General features: G+C 44.5%; 1 protein-coding gene across 1 annotated transcript in view; it reads left to right on the top strand.

Annotated features, from left to right (window-relative positions):
- The window catches only part of LOC145355577 (chloride anion exchanger-like), an 81,213-nt gene that overhangs the window by 6,366 nt on the left and 58,021 nt on the right, over positions 1 to 16,826 (top strand). Inside the window, exons 2-6 of the mRNA XM_080207827.1 lie at positions 5,696 to 5,835; positions 15,844 to 15,954; positions 16,042 to 16,205; positions 16,293 to 16,457; positions 16,668 to 16,820. Coding sequence (XP_080063953.1) covers positions 5,696 to 5,835; positions 15,844 to 15,954; positions 16,042 to 16,205; positions 16,293 to 16,457; positions 16,668 to 16,820 — 733 coding nt within the window. The remainder of the gene's footprint in view (positions 1 to 5,695; positions 5,836 to 15,843; positions 15,955 to 16,041; positions 16,206 to 16,292; positions 16,458 to 16,667; positions 16,821 to 16,826) is intronic.

A 16,826-nucleotide genomic window follows, 5' to 3' on the forward strand; every position in this document is an offset into this window, starting at 1 on the left:
AGATGAAGGTAGAGCAGTTGATGTTGTATACATAGATTTTAGTAAAGCGTTTGATAAGGTTCCCCATGATAGGCTCATGTAGAAGGTAAGGAGGTGTGGGATAGAAGGAAATTTGGCCAATTGGATAAGTAGCTGGCTGTCTCATAGAAGGCAGAAGGTGGTGGTGGATGGAAATTTTCAGACTGGACACCAGTTACCAGCAGTGTACCACAGGGGTCAGTGCTGGGTCCTCTGCTATTTGTGATTTTTATCAATGACTTGGAAGAAGGGGCTGAAGGGTGGGTTAGTAAATTTGCTGATGACACCAAGATTGGCAGAGTAGTGGACGAGGTGGAGGGCTGTTGTAGGCTGCAAAGAGACATTGATAGGATGCAGAGCTGGGCCGAGAAGTGGTGGATGGAGTTTAACCCTGATAAATGCGAGGTGATTCATTTTGGTCAGATAAACTTGAATGTAGATTACAGGGTCAATGGCTGGGTTCTGAGGAATGCGAAGGAACAGAGAGATCTCAGGTTACAAAGAACAAAGAACAACCCAGCACAGGAAACAGGCCCTTCAGCCCAACGAGCCCGCGCCACCATCTTAAAGCATTTTCCTACCCCTATCTTGACCTGTGTGTATGCGTATGGTATCATATCCACAGATCTCTGAAGGTTGCCACTCAAGTGGATAGAGCTGTGAAGAAGGCTTATAGGGTTAGGGTTTATTAACAGGGGGTTTGAGTTTAAGAGCCATGGGGTTATGCTGCAACTATACCGGACATTGGTGAGACCACATCTGGAATATTGTGTTCCGTTCTGGTCACCTCACTATAAGAAGGATGTGGAAGCATTGGAGAGAGTGCAGAGGAGATTTACCAGGATGCTGCCTGGTTTGGAGGGTAGGTCTTATGAGGAAAGGTTGAGGGAGCTGGGGCTTTTCTCTTTGGAGCGGAGGAGGATGAGAGGCGACTGAATAGAGGTTTATAAGATGATGAGAGGGATCGATAGAGTGGACGTGCAGAGACTATTTCCTCAGATGGACGTAGCTGTTACTCAGGGGCATAACTATAAGGTTCATGGTGGGAGATATCGGAGGGATGTCTGAGGTAGATTCTTCATAATGTGGATGTGCCGGCGTTGGACTGCGGTAAACACAGTAAGAAGTCTGACAACACCAGGTCCTAGTCCAAGCGATTTATTTGATAGTAAACTCACAAGCTTTCGAGGTTTCCCTCTTCGTCAGGTGAATGGAGAGTTCTGGCCTCAGACAGAGCATATAAAGCACAGACAGTTTAGAGATTACTAATTAGAATGCGAATCTTTACACCTAACCTGCTGTTCAAGTCTTAAAGTGGCTGACAATGTGAGTGGAAGGAGCACTGATCACAGGTTAAAGAGATGTGTATTGTCTCCAGACAGTACAGTAAGTGAGGTTTTGCAAACCCAGGCAAGTCACGGGGGTTACAGATAGTGCGCCATGAACCCAAGATCCCTGTTGAGACCGTCCTCATGTGTGCACTGAAGTGTTCGCCAACAGGAAGGGAACAGTCTTGCCTGGTGATTGTCGAGCGATGTTCATTCTTGACCTGAGTGGGCGTGTGCTTTTACTATCAAATAAATCGGTTGGACTAAAACCTGGTGTTGTCAGACTTTTTACTGTAGATTCTTTACTCAGAGTGGCTGGGGTGTGGAATACACTGCCTGCTGTGATAGTGGAGTTGGATACTTTAGGAACTTTCAAGCGGTTATTGGATAGGCACATGGAGCACTCCAGAATTATCAGTGGGATAGCTTGATCTTGGGTTTGGACATAGCTCAGCACAACATTGAAGGCTGAGGGGCCTGCACTGTGCTGTACTGTTCTATGTTTCTATGTTCTAGGATTTCTAGCCTCTGACCTGCTGTGGTAGCCACAGTATTTATATGGCTAGTCCAGTTCAGTTTCTGATCAATGGTAACCACCCCCCCCCACCCACCCCAGGATAGTGATAGTGGGGGGAATTCAGCGATCGTTAACCTCAAGGTGGTGATAGTTGGAGATTCAGTGATGGTAACTCCACACAATGTTGATAGTGGGGGGGGAGGGTTGGGTGATAGTAACCCCCTCAGGTGTTGACAGTGGGGGATTCAGTGGATTGTTTGATGGTTAGATGTTCTCTACTTGTTTGGTGTGAATGTAACTTGTCACTTTTAGTCCAGGCATGATAGTTGTCCAGTTGTTGCTGCATTTGGAAATAGACACTGATCTGAGGAGTTTTGAATGGTGCTGAACGCTGCAATCATCAGTGATTCTGACCTTATAATGAGGGAAGGTCATTGATGAAGCAGTTGAAGATGGCTGGGCCTAGGAAACTACCCTGAGGAACTCCTGCAGTGATGTCCTGGGACCGAGGTGATGGGCCTCCAATAACCACGACCATCTCTCTTTCTGTTGGTATGGTTCCATGATGTGGATATGCCGGCGTTGGACTGGTGTAAACACAGTAAAAAGTCTGACAACACCAGGTTTTAAAACCTGGTGTTGTCAGACTTTTTACGGTATGGCTCCAACCAGCAGAGAGTTTTTACCCCAGATTACTCGCAGCAATGTTCTTGAGATTGAAGTTTGATTCCTGGACACTCCCAGGCCACGTAATTCTGGAGAGTTGGAACCTTAGTTGAAGGGAAACTATCGGCCAGAGGCTCTGACATCCACCATTACAAAGTCCTTCGAAAGGTTAGTCATGGCATCCTAAAACCCATTGTACAAAGAACCCCCAGCTTTTGTCGCGACACTATGGACTTCCTACTGAAACTCAGCACACACGGAGCAGTTGAACCAGGGACACTCCTCGTCACAATGGATGTCTCAGCGCTCTACACCAACATCCCCCACAACGATGGCATTGCTGCGACTGCCTCAGTACTCAATGCTGACAACTGCCAGTTTCCAGATGCAATTTTACAACTCATCCGCTTTATCCTGGACCACAATGTCTTCACCTTCAACAACCAGTTTTTCATCCAGACACACGGAACAGCCATGGGGACCAAATTTGCACCTCAATATGCCAACATCGTCATGCACAGGTTCGAACAAGACTTCTTCACTGCACAGAATCTTCAACCGATGCTATACACTAGATACATCGATGACATTTTCTTCCTTTGGCCTCATGGTGAACAATCACTGAAACAACTATATGATGATATCAACAAATTCCACCCCACCATCAGACTCACCATGGACTATTCTCCAGAATCAGTTGCATTCTTGGACACACACATCTCCATCAAGGACGGTCACCTCAGCACCTCACTGTACCGCAAGCCCACAGACAATCTCACAATGCTCCACTTCTCCAGTTTCCACCCTAAACATGTTAAAGAAGCCATTCCCTATGGACAAGCCCTCCGTATACACAGGATTTGCTCAGATGAGGAGGATCATGACAGACACCTCCAGACGCTGAAAGATGCCCTCATAAGAACAGGATATGGTGCTCGACTCATAGATCGGCAGTTCCGATGCGCCACAGCGAAAAACCGCACCGAACTCCTCAGAAGGCAAACACAGGACACAGTGGACAGAGTACCCTTCGTCGTCCAGTACTTCCCCGGAGCGGAGAAGCTACGACATCTTCTCCGGAGTCTTCAACATATCATTGATGAAGACGAACATCTCGCCAGGGCCATCCCCACACCCCCACTTCTTGCTTTCAGACCACCACACAACCTCAAACAGACCATTGTTCGCAGCAAACTACCCAGCCTTCAGGAGAACAGTGACCACAATACCACACAACCCTGCCACAGCAACCTCTGCAAGACATGCCGGATCATCGACATGGATACCATCATCACACGTGAGAATACCGTCCACCAGGTACATGGTAAATACTCTTGCAACTCGGCCAACATTGTCTACCTGATACGTTGCAAGAAAGGATGTCCCAAAGCATGGTACATTGGGGAGACCATGCAGATGCTACGACAACGGATGAATGAACATCGCTCGACAGTCACCAGGCAAGACTGTTCCCTTCCTGTTGGCGAACACTTCAGTGGTCACGGGCATTCAGCCTCTGACCTTTGGGTAAGCATTCTCCAAGGCGGCCTTCACGACACACGACAGCGCAGAGTCGCTGAACAGAGACTGATAGCCAAGTTCCGCACACATGAGGACGGTCTCAACAGGGATCTTGGGTTCATGTCGCACTATCTGTAACCCCCGTGACTTGCCTGGGTTTGCAAAACCTCACTTACTGTACTGTCTGGAGACAATACACATCTCTTTAAACTGTGATCAGTGCTCCTTCCACTCACATTGTCAGCCACTTCAGGTCTTGAACAGCAGGTTAGGTGTAAGGATTCGCATTCTAATTAGTAATCTCTAAACTGTCTGTGCTTTATATGCTCTGTCTGAGGCCAGAACTCTCCATTCACCTGACGAAGGGACTAACCCCGAAAGCTTGTGAGTATATTATCAAATAAATCGGTTGGACTAAAACCTGGTGTTGTCAGACTTTTTACTATCTATGTAAACCAGCACATGGATAATCCATCTACCTACACATCATTGGACACATTGGTGAATTTAACATAGCCAATCTACCTAATCCACAAATCTTTGGAGTGTGGGAGGAAACCAGAGCTCCCAGAGGAAACACACACACACATGGGGAGAACGTGCAAACTCTACACAGATAGTGATCCAAGACTGGAATTGAACCTGGGTCCCTGGAGCTGTGAGGCAGCAGTGCTAACCACTGTGCCAACTTGCAACAGCTAAATGTGACAACTTACATCTGGTCCTTGACAATGTGGTGTGCGTGATGAGTAAAATGGTTGTACCTGAAGAACAGGAAATCAGAAAATATAATCCACTTTTTCATGAGGATTTCATAAGTGTACAAAGATAGCAATGATGATAAATCCCAGTTGTCTTTGCACCAGGATTCCTACTCATAATTAAAACCGCCAGTTATTGAACTGGAATTTTAACAGCAAGAACTTGGTTTAACATTTCAGACTATTGTTGGAAAAACATCTCATTGATAAGACAAATATTTACATAAAATAATAATTTTACAGAGGGAAATATAAACATGAATCTAATGATGTTTTACTCCATGCAATAAGCTGCTTGCTTTTTGAGTAATCTTCTTGAGAGCCTTGTGGGAGGACAGTTGCAGAGACACCGGCCCCTGAAAGTGTCCGTCTCTCGCATGGCAACAGGAGACTGAGATTTTTCAGACTATGAAACCTTGAAGATATCACTGCTAAAGCCCACCCAACGCCCTTAGACAAACAAACTAATAACAGAGCCTTCAGGGTAGATCGCCGCTGAACTGAGAGCAGCAAGGGTGATTGTAAATCCAGATTACTGCCTGTTCAGCACAGAATGAGAACTGGATAAGGTGCAGTTTTGACAGGAAACCTCATTGCCTTAACTAAAATATAATGTTTTAGGTTAATAAACAGCGGCCAGATCTGTTAACCACCCAGTCAATATCTTGAATGTGAAGGGGAAAGCATCTTAATTTCAAGAACAGGTTTACTTGAAAGATAATTTGTTATGTAATGAGGAATAGCCAAAGAACTGACTTTAGGATGGAAAATCTGCAAATGAACTGATAAGGATTAGAAATGTTCAAATAATATTACTGATCATACAAAATATTATGTGGCACAGTTCATTTTTCTTGTCTTCTAAGAAGCTATTTCTCTTCCAGATGTTCAAAGGCAAAGGCAAAGAAGATCTTTTACACATTCCTTCCAATCGCATCTTGGCTGCCAGGGTATAATGTGAAAGAATGGCTTCCGAGTGATATTGTATCTGGTATCAGTACAGGGCTTGTGAGTGTTCTACAAGGTACTACCTCCTCCAATCAGTCTCATTATAACTCAATCTAGTACAAACTTTGTTGTAGAAAATAACAGTTTGAAACAATGTTCTCAAAATCCAGGTCTGTTATTTCCAGTTCAACTGGAAAGCTGATGGTAAAGAGTTAAATTCATTTCAACATTGTGTTAGTTTTAGTTATATTATAAACTGATAGGTAATGGCCTTCAAGGATGCACAATTTGGCCTTTGTCTTATCTCTTCAATATCAAAGTTTCAAAGATCATTTTGTCTTAGGTAAAAACATCAAACAATGGTTATGGGATGACAGCAATAAAGTTAAACTGATATGAAACTTCCTGAGTTATCTTTAGCCAGACTATAATTAGTGTTGCTCATGGAATCATGAAATCACATTACAGATTGAGATATTTCTTGACCTTGTGAGGATAGAGTGAGTGTGGGTGGCACATTGCACCTCATTTGTCACACTGCTTACTTAATCCTATATTAGAAGAGGCACAATTTTCCCCAACTAAATACTGAAAGCACTGAAGGTCTCCACCAAAAAGTTGTTCCCCAGCCATTGACTCCATCCCTCCTCCCTGGCCACTCTGAATTTGACCCGGACTGTTTGGCATGTTATGTGATCCTGAAGGGACTACCAACCAATACTATCAGAGTTGCATCAACAATCACACCTATTTCCATTCTGTAACATTATCTGATTCTGCCCTGGCTCAGTGTATCTACTGCTGAAACCTTCACTCAAGACATTATCTCCAGGCTTAACTATTCTAATATACTCCTGGCTAGTTTCTCACATTCTACCCTCTATAAACCTGAATGCACCCCAAACTTTGCTGCCCATATGCTAACCTGCATAAGTTCAGTTCATCCCTGTGCTCCTTCCGTCTGCTTCTGGATCAGCAATTCCTCAATTTTAAAATTCTCACCTTTGTTTATGAAAGCCTTCATGGCTTTACCCTTCCATTTCTCTGGAACCTCCTCTCACCCTTTAACCTTCAGTGATACGTGTTCTCCAATTCTCACCTCTCACACATCCCCAATTTTGGTTACTTAACAGTCAAAACACTAGCTCAATTCTCTCTCCACAGATGCTTTCAGACCTGCTGAGATTTTCCAGCATTTTCTGTTTTGTTTCAGATTCCAGCATCCGCAGTATTTTGCTTTTACTCTCAGGATCTTATATGTTTCAATCAAGTTACTCCTAATCTTCTAAAACCAGCGACTATATGCCTGACCTATCAACCTTTCCTCATAAAACAACCCACATATTTCAGCTATTAGTCAGGTAAACTTTCTCTGAACTGTTTCCAATGCATTTACATCCTTCCTTAAATTAGGTGACCAATATTATACACAGTACTCTGAATGTGGTCTCACTAATGCTCTGTGTAACTAAAACATAAACTCCCTACTTTTTTGCATTCAAATCACAATAAATGATAGCATTCCATTTCTAGTTGTTGTACCAACATATTAATCATTTGCGATTTATGCACCAGGACACTCAGATTCCGCTGCACCCTCTCACCATTCAGATAATTTGCTTCTTTTTTATTCTTTCTGACAAAATGGACAATTTCTCATTTTTCCACATCATACTCTGCCAGATTTCTGCCCATTCACTTTATCCATCTCTGCCTTTTTGTAGCCTCTTCACAACTTACTTTCCTATATATCTGTGTCATCAGAACATTTCGCAATCATTGTTTCAATATCAAGTTATTTACAGAAATTCCCGTACTGATTTACAGTCCCCGTACTGATCTCTCTCCCATACCACTTGTTACATCTGCCAACCTAAAAAAGATCCATTTATGCCTGTTCTCCGCTTCCTGTTAGCCAGCCAATCTTCCATCCATGCCAAAACGTAACCTCCATAATATGAACTTCAACTTCTCATAATAACCACTGATGTAGCACTTTATCAAATGCCTTCTGGAAATCTAAGAACAGTATACATCCACCAGTTCTACTTTGTCTACAGCACATGTTACAACCTCAAAGAACTCCAAAAAAAAGGTTAAACATAATTTCCCTTTCACAAAACCATGTTGACTCTGCCTTATTACCTTGGCATGGGGTGATGCATGGCACAGTGGTGCCAAATTGCCTTAGTCTTCTGAGAAAGTAGATGGTGGGTCTTAACTATAGTATCGGCATGGGGGGACTAGAACAGGTTGTTGGTGATCTAGACACTTAAAAACTTGAAGCTCTCAACCCTTTTTACTTTGTTCACGTTGATGTAGACAGGGGCATGTTCTCCTTTACACTTCCTGAAGTCGATGACAATCTCCTTGTTTTGTTGACACTGAGGGAGAGATTATTGTCATTGCACCAGTTGACCAGGTTGTCTGTCTCGCCATTGTTTGACAACTGTCAAATTGTCTGTCTTCAGCAAATTTAAAAACTGAATTGAGGGGGAAGTTGGCCACCCAGTTATATATGTATAAGGAGTATAGTGGGGGGCTGAGAACACAGCCTGATCAGGCACTGGTGTTGAGGATGATCATGGAGGAGATGTTGTTGCTTATAGTGAGGAAGGGTGTCATAGTTTGCAGGAAGACTTAGACAGGTTGCAGAGCTGGGCCGAGAGGTGGCGGTTGGAGTTTAATGCGGAGAAGTGTGAGGTAATTCACTTTGGTAGGAATAACAGATGTGTCGAGTATAGGGCTAACGGGAGGACTTTGAATAGTGTGGATGAACAGAGGGATCTAGGTGTATGTGTACATAGATCCCTGAAAGTTGGGAGTCAAGTAGATAAGGTTGTTAAGAAGGCATACGGTGTCTTGGCGTTTATTGGTAGGGGGATTGAATTTAGGAGTCGCAGCGTTATGTTGCAACTGTACATGTTCTATGTTCTATCTTTACTGACTGTGGTTTGAGAGTTAGGAAGTTCAGGATCCAGTCACAGAGGGAGGTGCTGAGGCCCAGGCCACAGAGTTTGGAGATGCGTTTCATGGGAAAAATGGTGTTGAAAGCTGAGCTGTAATCAATAAATAGGAGTCTGATATAGGTATCTTTGTTATATAAGTGTTCCAGGGTTGATTGCAGAGCCAGGGAGATGGAGTTTGCTGTGGATCTGTGGCAGCGATAGGCAAACTGTAGTGGATCCAAGCAGTCTGGGAGGCTGGAATTAATTTGTGCCATGACTAACCTTTCGAAGGACTTTGTAATGGTGGATGTCAGAGCCTCTGGCCGATAGTCATTAAGGCCACGCTGCTTGGCTTTTCTCTGGTACTGGGATGCTGGTTATCTTCTTGCAGCAGATAGGGACCTCAGAATGTTGTAAAGAGAGGTTGAAGGTATCTGTGAATCCCCCCGCCAGCTGATCCACACAGGATCTGAGTGCCTGTTGTGAGAAACACAGCTCACAGTTAAACAATTTAGTCAAGTCAAGTTCTGAAGGAGCAAGATTTTATTTGTCGTTCTTGCAAGACCGGGTGTCTAGTCAAAATAGGCACACCTTACATAGATTTGCAGCACATTTTATACTGTTTTTCAAACATTGTGATGGCTTGTATTGTGTTATTCCCCCTTATTTGGCTGTTAACCTTGTTAACTTTAAACACTGTAAATGGCTTGTATTGTGTCATTCCTTCAATTAACACTCTCTCAACTCCCATTTTGCGCTTAATCTCATCACTGCGGTTATCTGTTTCGTGTAACCTAGTTAACTGTCTGTCATGTGCCTCCCCCTTTCTGTATGCTGCTGAACTCGTCCATGTAGATGCGTCTAGTTTGGGGGCGTTTAAGAGATCTCTGGATAGGTTTATGGACGAAAAGGGATTGGTATAGGCTAGTGGGTCATTGTTTTTGTAACTGGTCGGCGCAACATCGTGGGCCGAAGGGCCTGTTCTGCGCTGTAATGTTCTATGTTCTATGTTCTATCACTGCTGATTGTACTGTTAGCTCTTGCAGCCTTAAAAATTACACTACTTCTCACACTGTCCAGGTACCTCACCCAGGCCAGTCGCTTCCTATGGGTTGACCTTCGAGAAAGCTGCAATGGTGACCCCCAGATACAGGTTCATCCAAGGCTTCCGGGCTGGGGGCATGTTCTTGCTGACCTCTTGCTCAAAACAGCCATAGAATGCATTGAGCTCACCAGGGAGGATTGCACTGAGCCGGTGATTTTACATTCCATGTCTTTTGGCATCTTTGCTGGATCTCTTTACATCGTACCTGGCTTTCTTATAAAGCTCAGGATCGCCTGACTTGAACGCCTCAGACCTGGACTTCAGCATAGAACATAGAACATAGAACATAGAACATTACAGCGCGGAACAGGCCCTTCGGCCCACAATGTTGCGCCGACCAGTCTTATTTTTAAAAAAAAAGCAAACAGGGATATTCCTGTTCATCCATGATTTCCAGTTGGGAAACATGTGGATTTGGTTCTACAGCCTCCTACTCACTGACTAATGAAGCCAGTTACTGTAGTGGTGTCACTCTGGTCACAGAGTTTTTAAATACTGACTCCAAGCAGCCCCGTAGGAAATGATCCGATTCCTCAGACCAACATTGCACGACTCTCTTTGATGGATTTTCCCGCTTCAGTTTTTGCTTGTAGGCCGCGAGCAGGGGCACAGCCGTGCAATCTGATTTGCCAAAGTGTGTGTGAGTGATAGAGCGGGAGGCTCGTTTGATATTTGTGTAGCCCTGGTCTAGGATGTTTGGGCCTCTGGTGGAATAGGACACGTGTTGGTGATAACTTGGTGGGACGCTCTAGAGCTTGGCCTGATTGAAGTTCCCAGCCATGACGAGCAAGACCTCGGGATGTTTCATCTCAAGCTCATTTGTAGTCGTGCATATTTCATCCAGCGCAATCTTCACGTTGGCATGGGGTGATAATGGAGGTGAACTCCTGTGGAAGGTAATAGAAGTGACATTTTAGCATCAGGTCTGGGGAGCAGAAACTCGCCAATGTTGCTACATCTAGGCACCATGAGGTGAGATTGGGAAGGAAACCCTACCTCCCTTAGCCTTGCCTGAGACTGCTGTATGGTTCATTTGATAGATTGAGAAGCCCTCTGGTTGTAGGGTGCAGTCCAGTGAAGCAGGGCTGAGCCATGTCTCTGTGGAACAGAGTACACAGCAGTCCTTCAGTTCGCTTTGGAAAGTGAGTCTGGCTCCACGTTTGTCTGGCTTATCTTCCAGAGATTGGACATTTGCAAGCAGTAAGATGAGAAGGAGAGCATTGGGACTGCATTGTTTCAGTCTCATCTGTCGGCCTAAACGTTCTCGCTGCTTCCTGGAGTGACTTCTTCTTTTCCAGCCTGAGAAAGGTGAGAGTGGTTTGCGGTGTTAAGGGTAAAGTTGTGTCCAGTGAGGTTCTTCGTTCTGGTCAGTGTATGGATGGAGTATTTATTACCTTGCGTCTGGTTCCTGTGTTGATCAATGGGTCTGCGTGGTCTAGTGCTCTGGGTCACTGTTGGGCTGTGATTTGGCTTCAGTCAGTAGATATCCAAACCACGTTCCGGCCTGGATGGGTTAAAGCCGGTAAGTGGATGGTGTCCCAGGGGTTGTGGATGAGCTGGTGACCGGGTCAGTGTGCTGGGTCACTGTGGCCAGGGTTTTCCTTCAGAGGATCTCTGGAGCTGTGAGGAAATTTAAAAGCAATGTTTGTTAGGCTGCAAGAGTTAATTTTCAGGAGTGTTGGGCAATTGTAGAGAGGGAGAGTGGAGGGAGTGCTTGGAGGTCTCTGAGTCAGAGAGGTTTGGGGCTAGAGAGGGATCTCCTGCCTCAGGGATGCAGATCTGGTTGTTGGAGACTAGCGGAGTGAAGGTCTCAGCTCCCGTGCCTTTTCCAGGGCTCGGGGAGTCTTGCAGGTGTCGGCAGAGGCTTCGAGGGCTTTCTCTTGGTCTCTGGAAGCCGGTGTGATGTAATCCCCGGCTCTGGGACTGTACGGGATACGTGAGTGGCCAGTCCAGGTCAATTTCAGGTCAGTCAGGTCCGGTGTCTCCAGGAGCCTAAGGATCGCCACTTCAGTAAGACATTGAATTAAAGCATTATTAGAGGGTTTAAAATAGTTAGAATTAAGTTTGAGAAGCATAGAACAAAAGTAAAAGATAGAATTTGAAGGTATGCTGGGCCCAGAAGAAGTCGCTTCGTTCCGGCGCCATCTTGAATTTCTCAGAAGATCAGCTTTGGCATCTGGATCACTGCCTCAGTAACGTTATCAGTGTCTCCCCCCAGGTCCTCCTTACAGCCTGAGATTTATTAGACTGTTAGATTAATTTCTGTTCATCTTTTCTTGAGTCTTTAGGTCTGCCAAGATCGAATTCTGGTACAGTGACTACAGAGGGTACATGGAGGGGGACATGGAATCGTCATGGGACTTCTGAGGGCATGAAAGAGTCATGGGGAATATGAGGGGGCATTGGGAGGATGGGGTCATAGAGCAGCTATGGGGTCATGGAGATGATTTGGGATATGAGGGGGCATAGAGGTTACATGTGGGGTGGGTAGGGTCAGGGGTGAAAGGTGCGGGTTCGGGGACCTGACATTCATCATGGAGCTGATGTCCCACCGCTCTGGTGATCCACCAACCTCTGTTATTACCTTTAACACCCAGTAGAAACGACAAGCTCACCTTCTTCTGCAGAATAATGGTGGGCAGCAGTCTTTCCGAAGGAGTCCTCGGGTTTTCTTGGTAGAGGGAACTTTCCTGTCTTGAGCTTCCTGATTTCTCCACAAAAATCCAATCCAGAACCCCTCTACACCTTTATTCTTCCTAGACTTTCACCAGTTGAATACCTGGATCAAAATAAATTTACTCACATATGTACAAATTGAAATCCAGTTCCAGTCAATCAAGAACAAAGATCAAAGAAAATTCCAGCTCAGGAACAGGCCCTTCGGCCCCTCCAATCCTGCACAGAACATGCAGCCCGTCTGAACTAAAACCCCCTACCCTTCCGGGGACCATATCCCTCTATTCCCACCCTATTCATGGATTTGTCCAGACGCTCCTTAAAACTCACTATCGTATCCGCTTCCACTCCCTCCCCCGGCAGCGAGTTCCAGGCACCCACCCCCCTCTGTGTAAAAAAAATCTGCCTCGCACATCTCCTTTAAACCTTGCCCCTCGCACCTTAAACCTGTTCCCTCTAGTAATTGACTCTTCCACCCTGGGAAAAAGCTTCTGACTATCCACTCTGTCCGTGCCTCTCATAATCTCAGATTTCTATCAGGTCTCCCCTCAACCTCCGTCGCTCCAGTGAGAACAAACCAAGTTTCTCCAACCTCTCTCCACATGGCTAATGCCCTCCATACCAGGCAACATCCTGGTAAATCTTTTCTGTACCCTCTCCAAAGCCTGCAAATTCTTGACTTTATTCTAACTATGGCCTAACTAAGGTTCTATAAAGCTGCAACATGATTTCCCAATTTTTAAATGCCATCTTGACTACCTTCTCCACCTACGTTACCACTTTCAGTGACCTGTGTACCTGAACACCCAGATCCCTTTGCCTATCAATATTCTTAAGGGTTCTGCTATTTACTGTTTCCCATCTGTATTAGACCTTCCAAAATTAAACTCCATCTGCCATCTCACTGGCCAAGTCTCCAGGAGATCTACACCCTGCTGTATCCTCTGATGGTCCTCATCACTATCCACAAATCCACCAACCTTTGTGTCATTGTCAAACTTACTAATCAATCCAGTTACATTTTCCCCCAAATTATTTTTATACATTACAAACAGCAAAGGTCTCAGCACTAATCCCTGAGGAATGCCACAGCTCTCCATTCAGAAACGCACCCTTCCACAGTTACAATGCCTTCTTTGATCGAACCAGTTCTTTATCCACCTTGCCAGCTCACCTCTGATCCCATGTGACTTCCCCTTCTGCACCAGTCTGCCATGAGGGATCTTGTTAAAGGCTTTACTGAAGTCCATGTAGACAACATCCACTGCCCTACCCTCATCAATCATCTTCATCATTCCTCAAAAAACTGTGTCAAGTTAGTGAGACCTGACCTCCCCTTCACAAAACCATGTTGCCTCTCACTAATACATCCATTTATTTCCAAGTGGGAGTAAATCCTGTCTCGAAGAATCCTCTCCAATAATTTCCCTACCATTGAAGCAAGGCTCACCGGCCTGTAATTATCTGGATTATCCTTGATAATCTTCTTAAACAAAGGAACAAAATTGGCTACTCTCAATCCTCTGGGATCTCCCCTGTAGCCAGTGAGGATACAAAAATTTCTCTCAAGGCCCCAGCAATTTCCTCCCTTCCCTCTCAGTATTCTGGGGTATATCCCAGCAGGCCCTGGGGACTTGTCTACCTTAATGTTTCTCAAGAACCCCAATACCTCCTCCTTTGTGATCTCAACATGATTCAAACTATTTACACATCCTTTCCCAGACTCATCATTCATCAAGTCCTTCTCTTAGTGAATACTGATGCATAGTACTCATTTAATACCTCACCCATTTCCTCTGGCTCCACACATAGATTCCCTCCCTTGTCCTTCAGTGGGCCAACCCTCTCTCTGGCTACCCTCTTGCTCTTTATAAATGTGTAAGAAGCCTTGGGATTTTCCGTAATCCTACTGGCCAGTCCTCTTTCATGACCCCTTTCAGCTCTTCTTCCTTAAATTTCTTTCTACTTTCCTTGTATTCCACTCTTCGTGTGTTCCCAGCCTCCTAGCTTTGACAAATGTTTCCTTTTTCTCTTTGACTCGGCTCACAATATCTCTCGTTATCCAAGGTTCCAAAACTTGCCAAACTTATCCTTCATGCTTACAAGAATGTGCCGGTCCTGAATCCCCATCAACTTAGACTTGAAAGCCTCCCACATGCCAGATGTTGATTTGCCCTCAAACATCTGCCCCCAATTTACATTCTTCAGTTCCTGCCTAATATTGTTGTAATTAACCTTCCCCCAATTTAACACCTTAACTTGAGGACTGCACTTATCTTTATCCATCAGTACCTAAAGCTTATTGAATTGTGATCACTGTTCCCAAACTGTTCCTTTACTGAAACATCGACCACCTGGCTGGGCTTATTCCCCCAGTACCAGTCCCAGTATGGCCCCTTCCCTAGTTGGACTATCTACATTTTGTTTCAAGAAGCCCTCCTGGATGCTCCTTACAAACCCTGCCCCATCCACACCCCTAGCACTAAGTGAGTCCCAGTCAATATAGAGGAAGTTAAAATCTCCCACCACAACAATGCTGCTATTTTTAAACCCTGCCAAATTCTGCTGACATATCTGTTCCTCTATCTCCCACTGGCTGTTGGGTGGCCTATAGTAAACCCCCAACATTGTGACTATATTGTGACTTCCTATTCCTGAGCTCTACCCATATTGCCTCTCTGTATGAGCCCTCCGAGGTGTCCTCCCGCAGTACAGCTGTGATATTCTCCTTAACCAGTAGTGCACCTCCCCACCACCCCTTTTACATCCCCCTCTATGTCACCTGAAACAGCTGTATCCTGGAATGTTAAGCTGCCAATATATCAATGTCAGTTTTCAATTTTACATCACATTTAGAATTGGTCATAATGATTACTAATAAAATCAAAAATTGTAACTATAACATGGCACGGTAGCACAGTGGTTAGCACTGCTGCCTCACAGCTCCAGAGACCTGGGTTCGGTTCCCAGCTCGGGTCACTGTCTGTGTAGAGTTTGCACATTCTCCTCGTGTCTGCGTGGGTTTCCCCCGAGGGCTCTGGTTTCCTCCCAAAGTCCAAAAATGTGCGGGTTAGGTGGATTGGCCATGTTAAATTGCCCCTTAGTGTCAGGGGCAGCAACTAGGGCAAATTCATGGGGTTAAGGGGATGGGGCCTGGGTCGGATTGTGGTCAGTGCAGACTCGATGGGCTGAATAGACTCCTTCTGCATGTAGGATTCTATGATTCTGTAATCACAGCAAATATTTTATTGTAATGCAAAATCTATTTAAAAAGTAATGGCCAGTTTGTGCAGTGAAAATTGTGCTTTTTACAATCATTGAGATTCAGTCTGATTCACTTGGTATGTTTTTGTAGGATTGGCCTTTGCTTTGTTGGTGTCAGTCCCTGCTGGTTATGGACTCTATGCTGCCTTTTTCCCCGTCTTGACATACTTTTTTTTGGGAACGTCGAAACATTTATCAGTTGGTGAGAATTCCAAATTGCAAGACTTATTCTGAATGATTGAAACTGTGAATTTAGTTTTCCATCATGAATATTTCTCATTGTCACTAGGTCCCTTCCCAGTGGTGAGTTTGATGGTGGGCACAGTGGTGAACAGGTTGGTCACTGATGGTGACGTCGATGTGAATAGTACACTTTTCCCGGCTGAAATGAGTAAAGAAGATAGGCAGGTCTGGGTTGCTGCATCTGTCACTTTCCTCACTGGGATCTTTCAGGTTTGTCTCTTTCTAGGTATGAAAAAGGAACAATTATTTCAAAACTAAATACTCTTAAAAGTTACTAAGGATTTTTTCTGTTTCCAGCTGGCTCTAGGACTGCTTCAAGTTGGTTTTATTGTCATTTACCTGTCGGATCCAATGATTTCGGGTTTTACCACAGCTGCTGCCATTCATGTCCTGGTCTCTCAGCTCAAGTTTGTTTTGCAGTTAAGTGTCCCAGGATTTAGCGGACCACTTTCTGTCATTTACGTAAGTCCAAATAAAAAGCTACTTTCAGAAACTTGTATGTCTAATGTTTAAAATCTAAACTCAAAATTATTTGTGGTTTAAATCTGAGCTTGCTGTTTATTTATGTATTTAAACAAGTGGGAAGATATGATCTGTTAACAAAATTATCTTTGTAACTTAAAACAGTTTTGTTTACAACTTAAATAAAATGTATATTTTGTGCTCTTTTAGACATTGAAGTACATTATTGATCACATCACGGAAACGAACATCGCTGATCTGGTCATTTCACTCATCATTATGGTAGTTGTATTTATTGTGAAAGAAATAAATGACCGATTCAAGTCAAAGCTCCCAGTACCAATCCCCATTGAGGTTATAATGGTGAGT

The sequence above is a fragment of the Carcharhinus amblyrhynchos genome, chromosome 19, assembly GCF_965287045.1.
Source record: "Carcharhinus amblyrhynchos chromosome 19, sCarAmb.v2.hapA, whole genome shotgun sequence".
Taxonomy (NCBI): Eukaryota; Metazoa; Chordata; class Chondrichthyes; order Carcharhiniformes; family Carcharhinidae; genus Carcharhinus; species Carcharhinus amblyrhynchos.